At 53.0% G+C, this 23,269-nt stretch overlaps 5 protein-coding genes across 5 annotated transcripts; 3 read left to right on the top strand and 2 right to left on the bottom strand.

Annotated features, from left to right (window-relative positions):
* Positions 1–252: 252 nt before the first annotated feature.
* On the top strand, positions 253–6,188 carry CH63R_01776 (uncharacterized protein; the record flags this gene model as incomplete). Its single annotated transcript, XM_018296751.1, is given in 8 exon segments — positions 253–447; positions 522–874; positions 1,042–1,501; positions 1,645–2,457; positions 2,564–4,119; positions 4,210–4,369; positions 4,958–6,154; positions 6,168–6,188. 8 exon segments carry the CDS (start codon positions 253–255, stop codon positions 6,186–6,188), a joined length of 4,755 nt encoding a protein of 1,584 aa, XP_018165113.1.
* A 687-nt stretch (positions 6,189–6,875) lies between these two features.
* CH63R_01775 (uncharacterized protein) lies at positions 6,876–7,646 on the top strand (the record flags this gene model as incomplete). Its single annotated transcript, XM_018296750.1, has 1 exon — positions 6,876–7,646. One exon carries the CDS (start codon positions 6,876–6,878, stop codon positions 7,644–7,646), a length of 771 nt encoding a protein of 256 aa, XP_018165112.1.
* A 1,186-nt stretch (positions 7,647–8,832) lies between these two features.
* CH63R_01774 (uncharacterized protein) lies at positions 8,833–10,976 on the bottom strand (the record flags this gene model as incomplete). The annotated part of the gene is made up of 2 exons (XM_018296749.1): positions 8,833–10,086; positions 10,224–10,976. The coding sequence occupies 2 exons, from the start codon at positions 10,974–10,976 to the stop codon at positions 8,833–8,835; spliced, it is 2,007 nt and encodes a 668-aa protein (XP_018165111.1).
* Positions 10,977–12,472: 1,496 nt separating this feature from the next.
* CH63R_01773 (uncharacterized protein) lies at positions 12,473–13,429 on the bottom strand (the record flags this gene model as incomplete). The annotated part of the gene is made up of 3 exons (XM_018296748.1): positions 12,473–12,991; positions 13,014–13,148; positions 13,289–13,429. The coding sequence occupies 3 exons, from the start codon at positions 13,427–13,429 to the stop codon at positions 12,473–12,475; spliced, it is 795 nt and encodes a 264-aa protein (XP_018165110.1).
* A 7,063-nt stretch (positions 13,430–20,492) lies between these two features.
* CH63R_01772 (uncharacterized protein) lies at positions 20,493–22,979 on the top strand (the record flags this gene model as incomplete). Its single annotated transcript, XM_018296747.1, has 3 exons — positions 20,493–20,519; positions 20,658–20,990; positions 21,081–22,979. 3 exons carry the CDS (start codon positions 20,493–20,495, stop codon positions 22,977–22,979), a joined length of 2,259 nt encoding a protein of 752 aa, XP_018165109.1.
* Positions 22,980–23,269: the final 290 nt, after the last annotated feature.

Raw genomic sequence — 23,269 nt, 5'->3', positions numbered from 1 at the left:
CAGGCATCGTTAAACTGCCTCAGACACCGGTGTCTCAACCTCCGGGGCCTCTCGTCAGGAACAGCTTTCTCACCAGGGCTTGCCGACGCTCCTTATCTGTAGGTACCCAGATCCCGCGCCAGGACAGTTCACATCTTCATCTATCCGGCCGGGTGCTAGCTACGCCAATCTCTGCAGACGCTGACGTTGCCTGGCTGGACAACAAGACGGCGCCTGCGTTCCTGGCTAATGATATTAGGAGCGCAAGGGAGTATGCAAACTGCCTGCGGCAGCGATGGCAGCGGCCTACGGGCCGACACGAAAGCGGCTGTTGACCGATATGTCCGCTGGTGGGGCGCCCTAGGAAAGGGCCAGTTCTACTGCTGCGACGAGGATCACTCCAAGGTCCTCCGCGCCACGCACAAAGGTGGCCTCGGGGCGGCCAAGGGGGGGCAGAACATCCAAGAGGTACGTGACAGCCGTTTCCGGACACGCGACAAAGGCGGCCGCGGTATGCCGTCCGACCTCGACGAGGTAGGCAGGGGGCTGACGTCAAGGCGCACCGGCAGGTGACGGACCATCTCCGACACCAGCACGACGTGCACGTCCAGCCGGACGAGGTTGGCCCCTTAGCGGCCTACCTGGCCGCGGAGGTGGCACAGGTCCCGGTAGAGGACTTGGATGGTCGCGCGCTTGAGGGGCTTCCCGGCCTCGACGTCTCCCTTGGCCGGCCGCGGATGGATCTCCGGTCCACGAGAGGCAAGAGGCAGCCGACGGCGGCCGTTGTGCAGCGGTGTTTCTGCCTCTTGTGCTACCCGGACGAGAGCCTGTGGGCGTGGAAGGACGGCATGTCGGGTGAAGAAATGCAGGCCCACCTAGCGGCCAGCCACCCTCGGTAAGTCCGGAGGGGACAGAGTGCGCCGGGCTGATCCTTCGCCCAAGGGGGCCTTGCACGATGGAGGAGGCAAGGCAGGGCGGATGTACGAAAAGGGGAAGAAGACGCTGACGCTTCGGCTTCCCTAGGGAGACGTTCCCTTGTGGTTGCCCGGACAGGGGCTGCAGGTGTGAGGGCGCCAAGTACCGAACAATCCACCTGCAAAAGGTCCTCGAGTCGACAAGGGTTGGCGGTTCCAACCTTCCGAGCAAGTTCGTCAGGGTCGACGCACCGGAGACGGTGGATCCGCCGGCGGCCGAGCCGGCGACAGAGGGGGCGGGCCAACAAGGGGCGGCGGCGGCAGCGGCAGATGAAGAGGCTGCGTGGAGGGCGCTGAGGGACCGTTGCCGCGTCGTGCAACCGACAGTGGTCTTCGGCGACACGGCGGCTGCAGTTGACGTCCCCTACCGATTCGCCACGCTTCTTGGCATGGACACGCACTTCTTGAACGGAGTCGACCTGGCGGCTTTCCAGAAGCTCAAGGCGAGGAGGGAAATGCCTGGCGACCACGCGGTGGTCGCGCTGTTCCTCGCGAACTTCGACGTCCTTGGGGCTGCCTACTTCAGGGGCATTGCCCTCCTCCACCAGGTAAGCAAGCTTGATATGCGCGCCTGCCTGTCTTGGCGTCGCAGGTATTGGGGGGGGGGGACGGGTTGCTGAGGAGGCGGGCGTTGTGCGGCGAGAGACGACAACGGCGGCTGACAGGACCTGGGTGGGCACGGCGACTGTAGGACCACAAACGCGACATGGGCAAGATTGCCGGACGCAGCTCCGGGGGCGCCGCGAAGGCCAAGGGGGCGTTCCCCATGCAGGACAGCACCATCGTGTCGTATCTCGAGAACTGGCGCGAGGTTCTTGTCTACCTCCTCCGGCGATTCCTCATCCACACCCGCAAGATGACATACGACGCCGGCCACCTGCCTCGAATCGACTGGTCGACGCAGGAGACGCAGCTGCCGTTGGAGATATCGACGACGATTATGCCAACCGTCTTCCCGCGGCGATCGGTGCTCGACGCCTTCATTGACCTGGTCTGTTTTGCGGAGGCGAGGCTGGAGACGCCGGCTGCCGACGCCGGCGCGGCAGGCTGGCTAGACAAACTGCTGACTGTCAGTCTTGCCCTTTCCGAGGACATTGTTGCAGGCGACAAGTTCGCCTGCGCGCTAGTGGGTGCCACCGCGGCGTCGTGCACGCGGGCCGACGGCGTCAAACACCCAACGGTTGCTAGTAAGGGCATCTCGGGCATCATTGCCTGCGTCAAGGCGACGTTTGTTGCCTGGAGCCACAGGGAATCGGCGCTGTGGAGCACCGGGGCCGACTGGGACTTTGCCTACACCATGTTTGCACGGCCCTACTTCGCCTACTTCAGCACCCGCCCGGGCGCGCTGACGAGCCGGCCGGGTTCCTACGTCCCGATCACGGCGCTCGCTTGCCTGTATGAGTGCCGCAACGTCGGCATCGAGGAGAGCTTCAACACGGCCGGACTGACGACGACTGCGTTGCGGGACGGCGGCCAGACGGCCATCCACGGCGCCAACAGCGAGGTGCGTTCCGGGGGGGCGGGGCGGGATGAGGGAGGGTCGAAAGGCCCGTTCGTTGGCTTTGGCGGGTCACCCTCTTGTGACGTAGGCGGCTGACACCTTGGCGCAGCTGAACATCCACGACTTCCGGGCCGCCAACGGGCAGCAGATCGCGCGCCTGCACCGGTGCCTCGTCGACCTGCTGCTGCTGGACGCGGCCGGGCTCCCCGAGCAGGCCTCGGTGCCTGCGATGCAGGCCTTTATCGACAACGACGTCCCGTTCCCCGACATTACCGACGACTGGACGGACCGGGAGTCCGGCACCTCGGCCTACACCCAGACCTTTGGCAAGGACGGACCGCCTCTGCTGTTGGACCGGGTATGGGACGGGGACCGGAGGCGCGCGTGGACGACGCCCGACCGGGTCTCGGGCGGCGTGCGCTTCCGGCAGGACGCTACCGCGGCCTATTTCCGCCAGGTGCACGCCTTCCTCGGCGACCTCCTCGTCACGGCGTTCCTTCTGGCCGGCGTCCAGAGCCGCGGGACGGAGTTTCTGACCATGCGCCACACGAACACGCCGCAGCACGGGCAGCGGAACCTCTTCTGGTTCGGCAACATGTGCCAGTGGGGTGCCGAGATCCGGTACCATAAGGGCGATAACGACACGGAGGCCGGCGACTCCGCGTGGCATTTCTTCCCTCCTCACCTCTCCTACGTTATATCATACTACCTTCTATATGTGCAGCCCTTCACGCAGGTCCTCATCCAGGAGATGGCGGGCGGCGCAACCGTCGACCACAGCCCGTTTCTGTGTGGCACGGCGCCGGACGCCCAGAGGTCGAGAGTGTTGGCCGGAGAGATCCGGCGCATGATGGACCGCGTGCCGCCGTCCGACTTGATGCAGGCGCTGGCTGGCTGCTCCGGGGCGGCCAGGGCGGCGGTGGCACAAGAGGAGATGGGCGACGACTACGCGGACGACGACGGCGACGAGAGCCGCCTGGACGGGGAGTACGCCTACGACAAGGCCGATCCGTCCAACGCCCGGCTGGGGCATTGCTGGCCACGACGGCCAGGCGGGGAAGACGACGGCGACATGCTTGGCCAGCTCGAGACGCTGTGCCGGACGCTTCGTGGGCTGGCTAGGGACAGCGCGATGGCCGACGCTGTGGACGCCGGCGATGGCGGGTCTCTGGCCGGCATCACGATCGGTTCCGGTACCGGGCTGGTGACGTCGCTGTGGGAGACGGCGGCGCCCCAGCAGGTCCCGCCCCGCCGGGCGTCGGCTGGGCCTTCCGACTTTTCGCCCGGGTTCTGGAACAACCGCAAGTTCTACATCGAGCTGGCCCGCTTCTTCGAGCGCCGGCTGGGGACGAAGATTGGCATTGCGAGCCTGCGACATATCATGGAGATATGGGCCCGCCACCTGACCGAGGGCCTACGGGAGGACGCGGCCAGCCTGTCGACGGTGCAGGGCATGACTGACTGCCTGCTGGGAGCCATGCACGAGCAGGCCGGCCACAGCGACCGGACGGCGGCGATTAAGTATGCCCTGAGCCAACCTTTTCTACACTGGGGCCGCGGCCGGGAGAAGATTGGCAGGCACGCCAGGGCTTCCATGGTCATGCATGCCTTCCTGCTGAGCGACGACATGGTCGGGCGGCCTATGACGCCGACCCTGCTGACGAGGTACGGTGGTTTGCTCTGCTGCTATATATATGCCCCCCCACCCCCCTTATTACCTCTTGGTCCTTGATAGACTGATGGAAGTGTGCGTAGGCTCTCGGAGTCCCCTAACGACCTTGGGGCTGAGGCGGATGCTGGGCGGCTAAGGGCGCTGTTGACGAGCCGGGATGCGGTTGTGCAGATGAACCGGCTCTGCGCCGGCGACAGGGCTGTCAATGACCAGCCCCTGGCGTTTCTCCAGGCCTGCTGCGGTGTCGGTGGCCACGGCGCGTCCTTCAAACCGGCGCAGGAGGGGGCTCTGCGGTTCGCCTACGACGGCCGGCCGCTGTCGGTGGTGGTGCTGCCTACTGGGGGCGGCAAGACGATCGTCGCCTTTGCCGGCGCGCGCCTCCCGGGCCGGGGGGTGACGCTGCTGGTGGTCCCCTTTGCAAACCTGCTGGAGGCCATGCGGCGTCGCGCGGCGGCGGCTGGCATCCTGGCGCTTACCTCGGAGCAGCTCTCCGCGAGGGAGGCAGCCTTCCACCACGGCACGAAGATGCTGATCTGCACGCCCGAGGCGCTGCATACTGCCTCGTTGTCGCCATCCGACTTTGCGGCTATCGTCCAGCGGCTGGTGGATGAGCACCTGCTGGACAGGGTCGTGCTGGATGAGTACCACAACCTCCTCGTTAGCATGTTCCAAGACTTCCGGCGGCCATTCCTTCACATACTCCACCGCCTGGCTGCAGTACTGAGGTGGATTGTCCTCACGGCGACGCTGCCACTGACGCACGAGACTTTCCTTGTGAAGACCCTGAGGCTGGCGCGCGACGGCTACTACTGGCCGATTGAGGCGGCCAAGGAAGCGACCCTGCTGCCGGCCCCCCACAATGCCAGCCTTGACCCGCCCGATGGCCGGGGCCCGCAGCGGCACGTGGACGCCGTCTTCCGAGCCTCGGTGGAGAGGAGCAACCTGTCCTACCGGGTGAGGACCTACCGCGCCCTGCATGACCTGGTTGACAGCCTGGCATGCGAGATCACTACCCGAAACACAGTGACAGGCCACCTGCCACAGCCGCCTAAGACGATTGTGCTGCTGTTTATGGACGTAGCCAGCGCGACGGTGGTGGCTGACGGCCTCGGCTGCGTGCTGGTGTGCGCCGCCCATCACTACAAGGGCGACCGGCGTCGGCAAGACGCGGTCCGCCAGGCCCTGCAGGAGTACGAGGATGCGCCAGATGCCTACGCGACCGCGACTGCGACGGCGCCGGCAGGCAGGGTGGCGCCGGAGATGGCGGCAGCGTGGCGGCTTGAGGACGTGCCATGCCTTGTTGGGACGAGTGTGATTGGCGAGTTGCAGGACGTCGGCGCCGACGCCGTCATCTGCGTGCAGGGCTTCCCCATTGGCGCGACGACGCTTGACCAGGGCTTTGGCCGTGGCGCAAGGGACGGGAGGCCCGGCACGGCGACATGCTTCTATAAGCAGGGCGATGCCGATGACGCATTGATTGCCCCAGCGCGCCACGCCGGTGCGGACGTCACAGCTGACGAGGTAGGCATGGCGGAGACCCGGGAGAGTAAGGCAGTAGTGGCCCAGTTCCTGTCGACGTCGCAGTGTCGAAGGGTGCCGCTGGCGACATACTTCAACTGGGCCAGCCGTCGCACGAGGTGCGACAGCCTGACGGGTGACCTGCTGTGCGATCTCTGCGAGGACAGGAAAAACGACAGAGCTGCAGCAGACACCACTGACGCAGAAGGAGCAGGGCGTGCAACGCCTGCCCGGCCCACTGTCCACCGGGCGCCGCCAACTCTGCCTGCCGACCCCGCCGGGCCAAGACGGAAACTGCTGGCTGGGTGGCAGCAGACGGGCGGTGGGGCCGACCGGCGAAAACGCGTGAGACGGCTGGACAGAGATGACGCAGCAGCGCGGCCCAAGAAGGCGCCGCCGCAGACCATGACGCCCTCACAGGAGGCACACCGCCATCATCGGCTACCAGGAGACGAGACTTCAGCCAGAGGACCTCGCAGCCACACCCTTGCACCGGCGTCGTCTCGAGCGGTTCGCAAACCAGAGAGCACTACTCTACAGGTAGATTATGGTAAGCCTGGAGTTAAGGACTACAATGCCTTCTGGCTAGGCTCTACTAGGAGGCAACAGCTACTGCATAACAAGGGGGAAAAACAGCAACGCGCGATGGATCCCATCAATAGTTCAGACGACGAGCATGCAGGGCTCGCAAGTCAGGCTGACCAACGAGAGACCTTTAATGAAGACAGCCTAGGGGTAACTGGACGCACTGGGCGCGCCATTGGTGCATCGATTATAGAGGAGGAGGTGTATGAGATTATGAGAGAGGGGGGGCTTGGGAGTCAAGGTATGTTGTTGGCTGGCGATCCATTCTTCCGGCTCCTGAGGCTGCAGTCTTAAGTGGGCTGCATGGTATCAGGCGCTGGGCTGAAGGGCATCTTTGTTGCTGTCTGCTAAGGTGACGTGTTGAATAGGCAATCCTCCTTGGGATGCTACTGAAGAGCCTGATAATGGCGACGGCAATGACGACAACAATGACGACGACAATGATGACAACAATAATGACAACGACGACAACATAGTGTACAGTAGGGCAAGGACACATGCTAGGATACGCTGCGCAGGCCCTATGCAGCCCCTAGCTCAGGCTGCAACCAGCAGCAGCAATATTCGATGCATGCAGCCGTCAAGTGAGGTTGTATAGCGCTCTGGCAGCAAGCTCCAGGCCTACAACGACCTGCCCTACATTGAGATGCTGTATGGCGAGGAGGCCTTCTGCATTGTATGCAGGGTCCTCCAGGGATGCATTGCAGATGACCATATGTCTGATGAGTGCAGCTTGCTTGAGCAGGATGTCGGCAGTGGCGTCAAGCTGAAGGGGGCGTTGCGGAAGGTGCTTGAGGTGATGAAGGATAAGTTGGTCAAGATGCCGAATGCGACCTGTTGGAAGTGCTGCAGGCCCCAACCAGGGCCGGGTGCTGAGGATCCTCTGCCTCGGTACATATGCAGGGGAATGGTGCGTGGCGCCTTTGTCTGTCGGAGTCCTGGTACGGAGTATCACGACTGGAGCCGAGACTACAGGGGGGCGGACGGGGCGGGGAGGTACCCGTCACTGGGCGTTGCTTTTTGTCTGTTGCTGTTGCTGCAGGATCGGAAGCGGACTGCTGGCGTGCTGCGTATGCTAGGTGCCCCGACGTCCTTTGTCGCCTGCTTTGACGTGGGCGGTGAGGCGGCGGCGGCGGCGGCAGGGCAGACTGGTCAGTCTCTGGACTGGTGGCAGGACCCGTCTCAGCTGCGCGACGTCGTTAGGGCTCGGGTCAGGAGCAGGGAGGGCAACGAGTGGAAGGAGCTTCTTCAATGCAAGGGTCTATGTACGCGGTGCAACTGCGAGCTTGCGCTATTTGTCCTCTTTGTTGCGCACAGCCTCGGCTTGAGGGCGCGCGATGGGAACAGGGCGCGACGATGGGAGGATGTGGTGGCAGTGAGAAACAGCTCTCCTTCGTTGTCTAGCCAGATGCATTAACCTGTCGTCTGCCAGCGCGAGCAGCAGGACGCCAGTCATGATTGGGCCTTTTGATAGAGGTAGCAATAGGGCAGGATTAGAAGCTTGGGTAGACCTTCTTGCAGCCTGACTATCTTAATGCTCTGTGTTAGTTTAGGCATGGGTATTTTACTGCTAGCTGTCCTAGATGGGAAGGGAGAGGGCAGCTCTTGTCCTTGTAGCCCCTTGCCTATTTTGCTCTTGTAGTTGCAACTGGTGGACTTTGAATGCCAGCTGGAGCGGTAGTGACGCTTAGCTCCTGCGCAAAACCTGTTGTAGAGCAAATAAAGTAGAGAGGTAGAATCCTTACTAGCAGCAATGTAAACAAACTGTCTACTACCAAACTGTGAAGTAAGACTAAGATAAATGCCTGTGGATAGGCCTAAGGAAGATAGAAGCTTATTTAATTAGTGACGCAAGAGAGGAGTATAGGTGATGCTACCTGCCGACTAGAGCGGTTAATAGAGGAACGCAAAGAAAGAAAGGGGGGGGTTGCAAAAACAGACCTACTTAGGGAGGGGTTAGAAGCATCCTTCTTCTTAAAAAGGTAGGATGCTGATACCCTACTATATATACTAGCCTTAGGTAATGCGCAGGTAGGGAGGCATTAGCTAGGGGTAACTACTACAATAGTATGTAGTTGTAAAAAGAGGAAAGGTACAGCTTGTAGTTCTTGTAATTCTTATCTAGTTAGTTATAAACAAAGATAGAGGTAATCTAGAGGGTAGGGTAAGTAAAACCTACATTACATAACCTCTTCAATAATAGACCTGCACAGATCGATCCACGGCTGGCCATTAGCTGTTTTAAATACAAGGCAAAAGAGGGCTTCAGCATTGTCGAGGTAGGCTGCAGCAACGGCCCCTTGAGCCACAAGGTCGGCGTCCAGCTTGGCAACCATCCGGGTAAACCAGTCAATGTTAGTGTCCTTGCTCACGAGATGACACCAGCCAAGGACGAGGAGTGTGCGGTGGTTTAGCCCTGGGCCGCCTAGGCGGGGTATCCAGGTTAGCAATAATGCTTGCGATGGAGACGTAGGTAGGAAGTGTAGCTACCAAAAGTGAGGGGGAAGGAAAGGGTGTCTTTTACCAGCTGAGCGGAATAGAGATGTCCTGTGCTGAATCCGTCCGGCGGCCTCTGCTGCCTCAAAGCGTACTGGCGCTACAAACTAGAGTATCCTAGTAAGTAGGGCAGCAGTACGCTCGCAGCCGGAACGGGGCGCCTTGATCGTCGGCTCAAACGTGGCAAGGCCTGGCCTGACAAAGGGCGTGCAGGTGGCATGCCCAAAAACAAGGGCGGTAAGTAGGAGGATCTCAGCCACCTTAGGACGGGCGGCTATCAAGTCGTCAAGTACACTGCGCGCAAGGTGAAAATGGGCAGCAGTCTTGTCGAACTTGTCGTTCTTAAGGCTTCGGTTTTCTAGGGCAGTGAACCCAGCAATAACAAAGGGGGGCACCTGGTTGTATGGGGGCCAGTATTCGGGACGTATGCGCATGATGCGGCGAAGGACAATGCTCTTCCACAGCGGGGTAAGCGGAAGCAGTGCAGGCCCTGCAATTTCCTTGTCTTCTTCATCTACTTTACGCAGGGCGAAAGAGACGAGTTGAGACTGGTTGCTGAACCATCTCCGTACGACGTTGCAGACCTGCGCCCACGGGCTGTCGGGCTGGAAGCGGGCCATGTACTCGGGACTCCTAACCCTGGCTATAGATAACAGCGTCTTTTGCATCTCAGGCGTCCTCCACTGGGACATGGAGCTGCTAACTGTGCGCCACACGTCGTTCTGGAACTCAATAGACAGTACCTCTGCTAGGCGGTTGTTGGGCTGATGCGCTGGTTGTTGAAGGAGAGTTTGATAATACTGTAGGGGTATGGCGTGTGGGTAGCTGCAGCTTGGCGTTTTACAACCGCGGATGACATCTCCTGCTGTAGGCGACCCTTCCAGCAGGAGGCCTAGCTTGTTGCAAAATGCAGACAAAGTAGGCGGGCCTTGGGAAGGGTTGTTACGAAGCTGGATGATGACTGCTGTAAGCAGCAGCACAAGTCGTTGCCGATAGGTTGGTGTCAGCAGGGCTGTCTCTTGACTGTTATTGCTGGAAGAGACAGCCCAAAAGCTGATGTGGTGCATCACCTTTGAGAGCACGTCGACATTGTGCTTCTTCTCGTTTAAACAGTGGTTGATATCTGGCATTAGGTACGCGGCCTCAGATACGCAGTACTGGAGGACTTGACGATGTCTAGAGGCGTCCGCTGTCCCAATGTTGGCAGCAACATCTGGCTCCTTACTAGAGCGTGACGGCAGGCCTTGGGTAACTTGTCGAAGCCATTCCCAAGCCTCCTGGGTGGGATTGAACTCTGGGCAGCAACTGGCTTGCACGGCGCGGATGAACATCATTGTCTCTTCGATCCATGGGATCCAAAACTGGGACAGATGACATTAGACATAGCAATCTAAGGAAGGGTGATTGTTTGCGACTGCTCTTAGGTGCTGGTCCTGTGTAGGAGGCGGAGCTGCGCTGCATGGGGGGACAAGATCAGGAGGCGGAGGCAAGGACGTACGTCGTCGACACAGCTGACGGCCATCCATTCCCATCTCAATATATTGAAGCTGCTCTCGGCAAGCCGAAAGAGACACCACCTGTCGATAAGAGGACGCCATACTGCATTACGCTGGAGTGTGTAAAGACGCTTTACAGGGATAGGGGGGCGGCCTTGGTTGTGCGAAAAGTGCGCTGTGGGCGCTGCGGGGGAGCAGCCGTCTGGTATCCTGGCTGAGACGGCCCTGACGGCATGTCCTGCTGTACCTTGAATGCTCTGCAATACGCGTTGGGGAACAGGAGTGCTTGGGGCTGAAATCGACTGGGCCTGTCGCCAGTAACCAGCATGGGACTCGGTGGAGTTGAGGGCGAAAGGGAATAGGACCTTGTGGCTGGTTAGGTCTTTGGATGGGTTGTGTTTGCTGTAGTAGGGATGACGCACGAACCAGGTATCGGCCTTGTTGGCAGATTGATGGCGGAATCTAGGGGAGGACAGGGAAACGAGGGAGGGAGAAGCCTGGCTGGCGCTGATGGCAGGCTTGTACCTGCCAGCCCTGACCTCGTCAGGCAGAGAAGGAGGCCGATCTCTATGGACTGGTGGAGACAAACTGTTCACTGGCTGGGTAGCGATGGTGTTGACAGCTAGTGTTACAGGAAAACACTTGGTCTGAGGGTGTGGTATGGCCTGCTGCTTTGCACATTGCGCAGAGAGTGCAGTGTCAGCAGCATCCAGGACAGTGTTGGAACAGGTGCTAGGCGTAAAGTAGTGAAGCATGCTGCTGGAAGGAACACGTTTGGGTGAGTACACGCCTTAGATGTTGGTGGCAGGGAATTGTTGACGGCGTTAGAAAAGGGGCAGCAGACGCCGTTTTTCTCAGTAGGTGGGTGGATGTAGGTAGGTAACTGACTGCTAGGATGGCTTTGCGTAGGGTTTTTGCAATGCTGCAATAGAGGGGGTCTCTAATGTACTGGTCTGAGGGATAAGATGGCGCTGGACGACGTTGACCTTAGATGACTGGCGCCTGTAGATAGATACTACTGTTAATAGAAAAAGGCTGATAGGTGATTCTGTGTACAGTTTTAGGTTGATGCAGTAGGGAAAAGGAGCTTAGGACTGCCAATCTGCAGCAAAGCATGAGAGGCGTCCATAATAAGGGAGACTGAGCAGCTTGCAGGTGAGGTGTGGCAAGCAGGCTAGTGAAGGGGAAACGAGGTCTAAGACATACACTGTGGTCAGAGCGTTGCTGTCCTTGGACCTTGTTGGCTGTAGGACACCCCTACGCTATGAAATGGCCCGAGTCTTGCGGCTACAGAATGGCTGGGGTACCTCTCCTGTCCTGCAGAGTTAGCCTGCGCTAGAGTGAGGCTAATACAGTCTGTTGAAAAGGAAGCGTGCGGCATGACAATGGAACGGAAAAACCTAGGATAGTTATGTAACTTGCTGAATTGCACTGCCCTGGTGACATACTGTAGTAAGAGGTAAGTAGCCTGCACCTGCTGCTAACCCTAAATTCCTCCTTATCTCTAATTCTATAACAATAATGTTATAAAAAGACCTTCTGCAGCATACAAAGATATAAGGATAGGCAGTGTAACTCTAATCTTAAATGTATTGCTGTATTATTCTACTGATAGTTTAGTTATATACTTACTATAGCTAGCAGCTCCTTATTTGCTCAGGACTCCCTACTCTACTCTTGTATTTAAAGTAGATCCTACATTAAGTACAAGTATTAGTATAACTGTTGTTATAGGTTTGATTTCACAGAGGCAAGACGAGGCGATTCGTTATACAGGGTAATAGCAGTGATGCTGGATATCGTGACGAATTGCGTGGTGGGTTGCTTGAGGTCGTCAATGGCAGGCGCGGTGGCCGCCCCACTTTCACCAGACGGGCAGGTCGGATAGGGCGACTCGCGCATGGGCCACCTTTCGCCCTGTTGTGCCGAGGGCCGGATTAATCCCCTGCCCCAAAGTCGCAGGTCGGATTCCAACCCTAGCAACTTCTCTTTTGATTGAAAAGTGGCTGGGATCGCACGACAATAACTAAGGTAAAAGAGGCTCCTTTTCAGCCTGTATTCGCGCCTTTCCTGCAACCTATTAAACTGTCTCTAAGTAGCTTACAATTCATACCTAACCCAGTAACAATTGAGTTAGGCATGTACTTCCCTAGATTCCTCCGCATGACCTCATAAGCGCTGGTCTTCATATGAACTTCCTGCTGCGTCCCCTGCAATAGACACTTCAAATCCGATTGACCTTTCCTTCTACTCAAACAGTAACATTATTTTCAGAGATAGGGCGCTCAAGCGCAGCGTTAGGGTTGCTCTTCTTCATTGCGTCCGACAGGTTATAACTCCTATCAATCAATCTGACCTCCGTCAGATCTCGTCGCTTGTGTGACTGTCGCAATGCCATAATGTCAATCGTGAGGCATTTCTTCACAGTAGTGCCTAGCTTTACAACCCACTTACCTTGTATAGGGGGTATAAGTCGGTACACGTGCCGGTTGGGGTTGAAGCTATTCCCTGCTTTCATGGTATTACCCTTATAGTGGAGGAGATAGCAACTACTATGTCGGCCCCAGCAACCATCCTGTATACCTTGGAGGCCAGCATGGTTTGAGTGACTTGTTGGACTTAGTAATGCAGAAATAGATAATATTCCCATTAGGCTTGAAGGTGTTGCAATTGTCGTCAACCTTCTCTTGTTTGCTAGCAGGGTTATAAGTCCAATCTTTAATGAAAGGTCTACGTTGTTCGCGAAAGAGCCGTTAACGAAGATAAAGATCTTTGCGGTCGCAAGGCCTAACAGGACGTTTCAAGGCCACAATCGATCGATTTCTTCTACCACTCCAGGAGTTAGGTGAGGTCAGCGATGTTGTTGGCGCCAGGCTGTTGGTGCTGAGCTGCTGTCGATAGGTTGAATGAAGCTTTAGGTTGGCAGACTAAGGAGATATGCGCTCCCTTGGCCTGCTGCTTGGTGTATTTGTAAATAGCAGTTGCCGATTTTAGGTTGACAATCTCTATCTTTAGGCCTTGGCCTTTCTGCTTTAGGACGACCTTTTCTGTGGTCGCCGGTACTCACGATACCCTCGTTGAACATCAGGTTGTTGTCAGCTGAAAGATAACCCTTCGGCTTGGCCATGAGGGCGGCCTCCTGCAACTTCTCGTCTTCCAACTGATCGAAGGCACTGTCACTGAGGTCAGTCGTTTTGTCGGTTTGCATTCCGTTGATTCAAAAATGCTGGGTTTCACCTGTGGAGAGCAGAAAGCAAGGATTGTAAGTAGTTAGCTCTATTTAGACACTCTCTTTATGGTGGTTAGTATAGACTGCCTATGAGGGAGTTTCTGCCTCTGCGATGCCGTACAGAGCTTTCACTAAGTCTGCAATTGTGCCTTTAGGGTAATTGCGTTAGATGTAGGCTGAAAGATGGGCGAGTATCTCCCGTTTGAGCTTCAAGGCTGATTAGGTGTAGGTATGGGTGATGTCACAAGGCCACTACAGCCTGAAGCCTTTACAAGTGAGGAATAGTGATGCAATGATGAGGATTAATTACTGACTTGACCTCGAAATGGTTGGGGGTTGTGTTGGAATCGCCATTTCCCCCTAATTGTTGCGTCCCTGTATAACCAGGCAAGATTTCTCTAGGGGGCATCAATTGCCTTATTCTTGACTTCATTAATAATCCGGAATTTAGAGGTGCAAACGCCTTTGTGCTTAACAGGGTCGAAAAGAATAAATTCAAATACCCCTCAAGCAATCAGGGTATCGACTTCCTTTCAGTTAGACTCCTTACAAAGGGCGCCAGGCGTAGTAATATTGCTGCCCATTCAAAGATTCTCACCAAGGGCCTGATGGGCGGCCTCCTTCTCGGATATAAATGCTACTGACGCATCATTAGATCCGTCGTTGCAGAGGGGAATTTTGACGATGATAGTAGTCTTCTCGGTCTTGCAGACATCCTTGTTGGTGACTTTATTGGCACTAGGCGAATTGATATGTTGATAATTAGTAATACCTTCACTTTGTTTGATTGGGTTGGTGCAGCTATAAGGAAAAGAAGGATAATAAACAGGGGTGCCTTGCAGTTGCCCTGCAAAGTAGGTAGGTGGCCTCTTGTAGGGCTGCCCACCTTAACTCTAATACACGATTTTGTCCTGTAATAAGCTTGACTACAACGGATCTGAAGCTCCAGGGACTGTTGACGTCAATAATTGAAGTAGTCCAGTCCATCCTTTCTTTTCGCGCCACACGCGTACCTGTAATCCAATTGCAAGCTTCTTTAGGGCCGAATTGTCTAGACTGTTGTGCGTGGCAAGCGAGTCGTTGACTTGTCGCTTTGCGTGGATGTTTCTGATGGCTGCGCTGACTTTCCGAATAGCCTCAGCGCTGAACGTCGCGTAAGGTCTAGCAATGGAGGAGAGTCATCGGTCATACGAGGGTATGCGCCGAGGACAAGGAGGGTCGGAACAAGGCTGTCCAGTCCAGGGGTGTCAATGACGGACTTGACGGCACCTTGGAGCGCTGAGTCTTGAAGAAGGAAGAGGAATTCCTCTTAGGTGGTCTTGTATGCGCTACGCACAGCAGTATGGTATCTTTTGACCTTTCCGACGCTGTATGAATTTTCGACAGGGATGATTTCGACGTTGATAGACATGGCCTTGGCCTCCTGCTGAAATTTAGGCGACAGTGAAGTTCTAGCTAGCATCTGCAATGATCCAATCCAAAGACTCTTAATAGACGGCAATCCAGTACACCTGAACTGCCTCCTGCATTGTCTTTGAATAGGTGTCCTTCTGGAACCTTGCGGCTTTAAGGATAGTAATGGAGTTGACGATGTGACCCTGTTCTAACTAAATCTGCCTGGGGCCTGATTAATCGATCCTATACCCTGACGTTATAGGTCTGATTGCAGCAGCAGGTGATTAATGTTAGCCTAACAGACGCTGGCAAGGTGCAATCAATGTATTAAGAGTAGTACATTAATATAAGCTTTAGCTATTTAGATTGAGATAGGGTAGGCGAAAATACAGGAGTACTAATAAGCTCTGAGATAATAGATGACGGAATATGGGCTCTAAGACGTGGGGAGGTTGGATTGTTGTGAACTAAGCTCTCATACTGAAGTTGATTACTTGGAGGGCATTCAAAGTTTGGAATATTAGAGCTAGTATTATAATAACTATTAGCAGTAGAAAAAGTTATTAGATGTTGCAAATAGGGTAGGCAGGTATGATGGAAATTAGAGATTGAGGGTCTATCTTAGGAAGGGAACTGCACCTTGAAATGTAATAGTGGTCTAGTAGTTTTTCCTGAGTATTTGGATGAATGGACGAGTGTGGTAGGGGATTGCAAATAGGAGATACAATGCTAGTCATGCAATGATCTGATAAAGAGCTACTAGCCCTATGTTGCTTAAAGGAAGAGGGTTCAGGTGATGACTGTAAGCACAGATCTATAGAACTGGGGTTGGGGTCTGGTGCTGCCTGTGTAGGGCTCCCTTGGCTAGGTATTAAAGCAGAGGGTAATGTAGATGCTTGCTGTATTGGAATACAAGAGCTGTAGGCTAGACTATTGGATAAAGGAGGAGACCCTTCAATCCTATAAATGAGCCTATCTTCGTTTGATAAGTTTTGCGATGCAATAGGACTGCTATCAAAGACATGCTCTACTACCATGCCTCCTGCTGAAGGTATTGAATAGGAGGACTGATTGGTGGTAAAAGGCCTAGTCTGAATAAAAGCGTATGGCGATGATCTGATGCCTGGTGTTACTGGAAGAAAAGGACTTGATGACCTTAGGGTTTTTTTGTTGGATAGCACTGAACTAGGGGCTTGGGCTGCAATCCATAGGTCCCCTGGTGAAGGTGCTGTGAGTAGGACCCCCTTAAGAAGCTGGGTATGACTTTTTCTTACCCCTGAAGTTGTTTCATCCTGGGGCTGATGATGCTGAATCAACTGCAGTCTGTCTTCTATCCGACGGGGAGAGGATATATTGTCGACACACTTTTGTTCTTCTGATGCATTCTGGAAGAACCCGCCAGAAAGGGGCGAGGAGGGCGGGTTAGTTTGGGAATAAAACTTAACTGGCGATGTAGCAATAGGAGGAGACGACGTAGCCTTCTTCTCAGGCGAAGGAGATACAGAAAGTTGTGGGGTATGACCCTTTCTAGGCGACTTACAACTGCCGTCTGAGCTAGGGCTACTCAGTGGTGATGAGAGACTCTGAGATATAGGCCTTCGGAAGACCTGTTTCCTTTGAAAGACTATTGCAGTAGGACTTAGCAACTGCCTAGTCTCTCCTGCAGGAATTGTTGGCAGCAAGGACAGAGCAGCTGCCCTAGAGGTCTTTTTTTGGAGGAGGCTTCCTGGCCTAGCCACTTGTACGTCCACTAGTTTATGCATTTTGGGCTTTTTAGGCAGGGGAGGAAATAGATCTGGCGACAGCCTCCGCTTCCGGCTTGGCGAAGTAGCTTTAGTTATAGGACGACTTGATGGAATACTGCACTTCCTCTCTGAGGTTGATGAAAGGTGCTGATGCTCGCTGAATTCGTTGTCGATTGGAGATGATAATGTAAGGTCGATTATATCCTTTTGTTTCTCTGTTTTGCAATTTAGACTATTGCTTTGGGAGTGTTGAGTAGTGAAATGTTGCATAGCTGCAATCTCGTGCTGGTGGCGTTTCTGATTTTGGACGATATCAAGTGCAGAGCGTTGGGATGCTTGCTGCTGATTTTTGATTTTATTAGACTTGTAAAGCTCGTCTGCTGCTGCAATCTTGTCCTTCTGCCACTGCGCTCGCCAGGCAAAGTTGGCTTTAACGTCAGTGGTACTAAGTAGCTGAGGATAGAGTAGATCGTTGGTTTGGTTGAGGCCTAGGTACGGTTGCGTTGAATTACTCCCCTCAGAACCGGCCTGAGTCGATGGGACAAGGTACCGTTGATGGCGTAAATGGTGGGTAGTTGAATGGGTGAATTGAAGTGATTTCCAATGGGCATGCTGATGGGGTTTTGTCTTCTTGGTAGGTGTTGTTGGACACGGTGACACCATAGAGGACAAAGAGAAGTAGAAATTTATTAACAATGTTGAGGGGTTGTAGTTGTGTGGAAGTGGACAATTTTGTAAGATGTAAGGACGCAAGACCTAATAAATGTGCGTTATAAGGGAGATTATGAGGTAGGAATGATTCTGATGGAATGAAAATGGTTTATTTAAGGGAATTAATGCTGGCTTTATATGTTGGAAGTCTTACAGTAAAACAATTGTCTAATATCAGATTAGTTTAAGCTGCTAAAATACCTAATAGAGTTTAGATTTATGTTAGGGAAAGAGGTGCTTATGTTAGAGGTATGGCTTCTGGGGAACAAACTGGTCCTACAAGCAGGAAGGCATCCAGTTTAACACATGTAAAAGTTAAAACTTTAAAAAGATTAGCAATCTAAGCACTGGTAGGAGTTTTGGTTAAGCTGAAGTTTAGGTCTTTCATATGTACAGTACAGCTGAGCCTAATCTGGTAGACATTGTAGACAGATGTATTGAACCTGATTGTATCAGCTTGGTTGTGAAGGTCTGAGGGTGATATTGTTTTAAACCTGTTAAGGTTTAAGCTTTGATAAAATCTGTGTCCTCTAGGGACATGGTACTTTCAACTGACTAACAATGCAGTTACCAGCTGCACAGACTCAGCTTCTGCTAATGGGTACAACGACAATAGCCAACCATAGCAACCTGATTGTATTAAGAATGTGGTTGCCTACAACCTGTTTAGGTTGAGCCTTGTTACGTAATACGACGCAAGATATTCTCAGGCATATTAGGTCTATGCACGAATATGTATCTTTTGGAGATGCTGAAGGAGTGCAGAACCTGAATTTGGGGGACAAACACCAAAAGAAGAGGAATGTACACTTTTTGGGGTACGCCTGCCCAGTGCGCAAATTTTTGTAGCCAATAAGAACCAGATGCAAAACCAAATCTGGTCTAATTCCAAGATTCCTAATTGTTAGGCTACTAGAACTAACTAATAATACATCTACAACTATAGACTGTAGGAAATAATAATTTAGCCTTATACAGCTGTAGATAATAGAATATTATGCAACTTTAACTCCTAAGTGTAAATATTTTAATCTAATTAGTCTATTCTGTACAGCTGTAGACTATTAGAATTAGTAAGTCTATCCTTTACGCTTATAAACTACTAAGTCTAATGCAGCCTCCCTTTATAGTTATAGACTTCTAGAGTTAATAGGTCTATTCTTCCTAGTTGTTAACTACTGGAATTAATAGGTCTATTCTTTACAGCTGTAGACAACTAAATACAATAAGTCCTCCCTTTACAGTTGCAGACTACCTAATTAATAAGTCTACTCTTTTCAGTTGTAGAATAGACTGCCTAATTAATAGGTGCATTCTTTACAACTATAGATTAATTATTCTATTTAATACAATCTCCCTTTACAGTTGTAGACTGCAGGAATTAATACAACCTCCTATTACAGTTGTAGATTAGACTGCCTAATTAATAAGTCTACTCTTTATAGTTGTAGACTACTTAATGCAATAGATTAACTCTTTATAGTTGTAGACTACTTAATGCAATAGATTGACCCTTTACAGTTGTAGACTACTAGAATTAATTAATTCTCCCTTTATAGTTGTAGACTAATTAATATAATAGATTCTCCCTTTACAGTTGTAGACTAATTAATGCAATAGATTCTCCCTTTATAGTTGTAGACTAATTAATGCAATAGATTCTCCCTTTATAGTTGTAGACTGCTGGAACTAATAGGTCCTCCCTTTACAGTTGTAGACTGCTGGAGCTAATAGGTCCCCCCTTTATAGTTGTAGACTGGACTGCTTAATTAATAAGTCTACCTATTACAACTGTAGACTGCTAGAACTAATAGGTCCTCCCTTTATAGTTGTCAACTGCTGGAATTATTAAGTTCCCCCTTTATAGTTGTAGACTGCTGGCTTCAATTAGTCTACCTATTATAGTTGTAGAGTTAGGGGGGGGGGGGGGGGTTCTGGGCTTTACAGTTGTAAAGGATAGTGGGTTGCGCGCACGCGAGGGAGAGGGGGGGGGGGTATTCAGCAACTTACTGTATTAGGGGACGCACGCGCGCGCGCGTCTCAAACCTTAGGCAAAAAAGGAAAAGGTAGGTCTATTCTGCTAGAGTAAGTTAAGTCCAGCTGCACTTATGTATATTCTAGAGGACTCTATAGTAAAATGTAAATTATTAAAATAAAATATTGTACTACTATTTCTCTATAATTACTTCCTTCTATAGTACTATAAATTATCTAGTTGTAGAGTATAATAGAGACTACTACTTCTTTAGCTACTACTATAACTACTAGGAATAAATTAGGCTAAACTCTAGCCCTTTTACTAGTAACTCTAACTCTATTCTCCTCCTTCTCCTTCTCCTCCTTCTCCTCTTGCCTCTCTATCTTCTTCTTTAGTATACTTATCTGCGCATCTACTTACTATACCTACTGTAACTATAACTAGTATATATCTACTTACCTCTAGCCCCCTAACTTACTTCCCTATATTGCAAATTCCCTTCCCTACTAGCTTACTTATACTGCACCTTCTCTAGATAGACTGCATAAGTAGAGGTTTGCATCTCTCTCTCTATCTCTAGGCAAGAACCTCTATTTTGCTGTAGTATGCAGTGCACTTTACTAACCTACTGGGTGCAGTTAGCAGTACTTACTCCTAGCTTACACTCTATTCTCTAATTAGCATAGGGTTAATATTTTAGCAGTTTTAGTGTAGAGTAGATGCACTAACCCTATAGGGTTGCTGTATATGTAGGGTGCATTATCCTTATTTATTCTTTGATTTTTTACACTGTAATCTGCAAGAATTAGCCTGCAATAATGCACAGACTATGCCCTCCCGTTTTTGCCTGCAACCCTCAACTCTAACCCTAGTATTCTACTAGAACGCCGCCCGCAATGACAGCTAGGACCTATAATTGCAGTGCAGCAATTGCAGCTTATGTAGGGTATTTGTACCTATTACAATACACCCCCCTAAATGGCTGGTTAATTAGGCGTCTGCAGTACTTTAAACCTTCTAATTAGGTACATGTCGCTGAATCCTAAGTGCCTTTTGCCTGTTTTGAACCCGAGGTGCTTGGATTCACTGTCGGGCTTATGCCTTTGCCTACAATTTAGCTATTTATGTACAGTAGCTCTGGTAGTGCTGGGCTTATAACTGTAATGAGTAAGGCGTATGTGAAATAGGAATTAGAAGCGTCTGTTCCTCTAGAATGGAGGAGATAAAGGACGAAGGTAGGGTATGCATACCTGTCTTGAGAGTATTTACGTCTTGGACTGACTTGCAGACACCCCCCTCTTATACCCATCATGACATACCCCCTCAGAAACGCCAAAGGGGTTTCTGGATTCTAGATGCAAGACTTCTATCCATATAGGTCAACGGAGAAACATCGTCCTTCTTACTCACCAACGAATGGTGGTCGTTCAACAGAGACGGGACAGCCCTGAGGCAAGACAAGCAGACACGCATACAACTGGTCAACAAAGGGGCCACAGTGGCCGGTTGTCTGTCAGTCAACGCCGAGGAAGGGTCGCTTGTCTTGAAAGGTTGCTCGTTCCAGGACGAAACCCAGAGGTTTTGGGTGGAGCAGCTGGTGGAAGACGACGGGACGTCTGTATCGGAGATCACCGCAGCGGCCGGCTTGGGGAAGCTTACATGGTCCGGTGACAAGGGCCCATCGGTTCTAATCCAGCCCTCGGCCGGACGCGTGAGCTTTTACAACGCCGAAACTGACCTGGCTGTTATGGCCGGGCACACGTATATCCCCGATCACGCGCTGACCCAGCTTTGGGGCTAGGTCGTGCCGGACAGCGATAAGCCAACTCACTATACCTCGCTTCTCGGGTGTACAAACTCGGACGGTTCCGAGAACTTCAACTCGCTGGACTGCATCTTGGCCATTTCCTACAACAGAGCCCCGGCGAAATGCGCCACCGACCCCCAGGCGACAGACTGCATCCTCAACTACCTCGGTGCCTTCTGCGGTGACCTGGTTGATGGCCGCCTGAGGGCTAACAATCCCATTCCACGGGACCAAATCGCAAACCAGCTGGAGGCTTGTGCTCGCAAGATCGCATTAGGTCCCTGCGTGGCGAACCCAACCGGCGCCGCCTGTACATCGGGGCTTTTTGCCGGTACCAAGTTTCCTGGGTTCTCTGACGAACCAGGTGATGCGACGACAGTGTCCGTGAGACGCGATGCCCTTTCCGCCAAGTACAACATCTTCCCGGAGGAGCGCGTGAAAGACGCTGTCTTTGAGGAGTTTGTGATCGGTATCGCAAAACAACTGCTCAACTCCATTTCCGATACAGTCAGTGGCTTGTTCAACCGGCACGCCGAAAGCTCGGCGATCTACTGCAACGGCATTGCTGGCACCCTCGGCAGCACAAAGCTGGCAAGCAAGTGTTCCCGGATCTGGACAGTTTCGACGGCGCCAGCGACCCGACTGGAATATGAAATCGGCGTACAGAAGGCGGGTGCCATCACCGGTCTTGTCGTATCAAGCCTACTTGTCATTGACGATGTGAAGGACGCCATCGAGGCCATGAATCCCCAGACATGGATAAAACTGAAAGGTCGTTTCAGTGCGCCCAAAGCTACGGAGGTGACCACGGCTGGAAGTACAATCAAGGGGTATAAGATCACTGGCACAGGTGAGGGAGCAGGCACCAGCATGGTGGAGATTCTCAAGCAGGGCCCCAAAGGTAACGTCGTCCTATTCGCAAGCGAGGTAGAGTCGCAAATGGCACTCGAAGAGGCCATAGAGAACGGCTTCGGAGACTGCGTCGAGTTGAACCCGCCCAAGCGGAATACAAGGAGACAAAGAGATCATGCCGGGCCGCGCGGACTCAAAAGACCCCTTGGCCTCAAGATCGCCTGTCCCCCTCTTACAAGCGGCGACGTCTCGACCGCGTTTCAAGACCCTTGGGCCCAGGCCAAGAACACAGTCGCCGACATCTCCACCGACGCAGTGAGGGCGACGAACCTGGTCGATGACGATGTCGCCGACCTTGACGCACTTCACAAGGCCTACTTTGCCTTCTCAAAAGCCGGAACCGAGACGGCGCCGACATGGGGCGCCGAGTTGCAACCTTGGGCCGAGCGCCTCCGCGGGGGTATGATCAGCAGCGCCGAGAAAGCCGCCATCGCAAAAGACTTTGCCGGTTCATACGGCCTCGTGCCCGATGAAGAGGAGGCGCTCCAGCTCTGGTCCCGCGACTACGCCATCCAACAGCGTCCGCTCAAGTCGGGGGCCGCCAAGATCCCTGACTACGCCAGCTACTGCGTGCGCAAGACGCGCCTGTCGCAAGAGACGATCGATATGCTCCTCAACAGCCGGGGCGGCAAGCGCGGCGAGCCTGGCGTCTACGACGTGGGAGACCTGGTCATCAACACGCAGAGTATCGATTTTGCAAACATGGCCTCGGGGCACCCGCGATTTGTTATGGCCACGACTCCTGGCCTGATCAACTATCATGGTGATTCCAGCGTCATCATGTCGAGCCCATACTCGTTCGTCATCCGGTCGCGCAAGGGGAAGTACATCACGCCGGTTACCGTTGGGAAAGAACAAATGGTCGAGGGCCAGCCCGAGATTATTTTCCTCGATGGTGAGCAGGGCCGGTTCAAGTTGTTGGGCTGGGCCAGCGGCCAGAATGGGAAACCGGCCGTGTTCTACTTTGACAATGTTAATTGAGTAGGGACAAGGCTGTACGCCGGCACCGGCGAAAGGAAGTGGCGTACCTTGGACGTCGAATCCGCTAATTTTCAGAAAGACATAATCCTAGTAGCTAGTAGGCTCTGTTGAGCAAGAGAGAGAACGCCCCTCTCTCACACGTTCCTTGAAACACGTCTTCATGGACGCGACCAGAGAGGGTTGGAAATATACATGTATCGAACGGCATAAGCTGTCCCGTAAGCTTGATGTAGCTCTGTTAGTTAGACCTATGTAATCGTATCAGTTGTAGCTGTCTATTTAGTTTCAAG

Source organism: Colletotrichum higginsianum, chromosome 1, assembly GCF_001672515.1.
Source record: "Colletotrichum higginsianum IMI 349063 chromosome 1, whole genome shotgun sequence".
NCBI classification, from domain to species: domain Eukaryota; kingdom Fungi; phylum Ascomycota; class Sordariomycetes; order Glomerellales; family Glomerellaceae; genus Colletotrichum; species Colletotrichum higginsianum.
The sequence above is the reverse complement of the archived record's forward strand: the minus strand, read 5'-3'. Positions and strand labels throughout refer to the sequence as shown.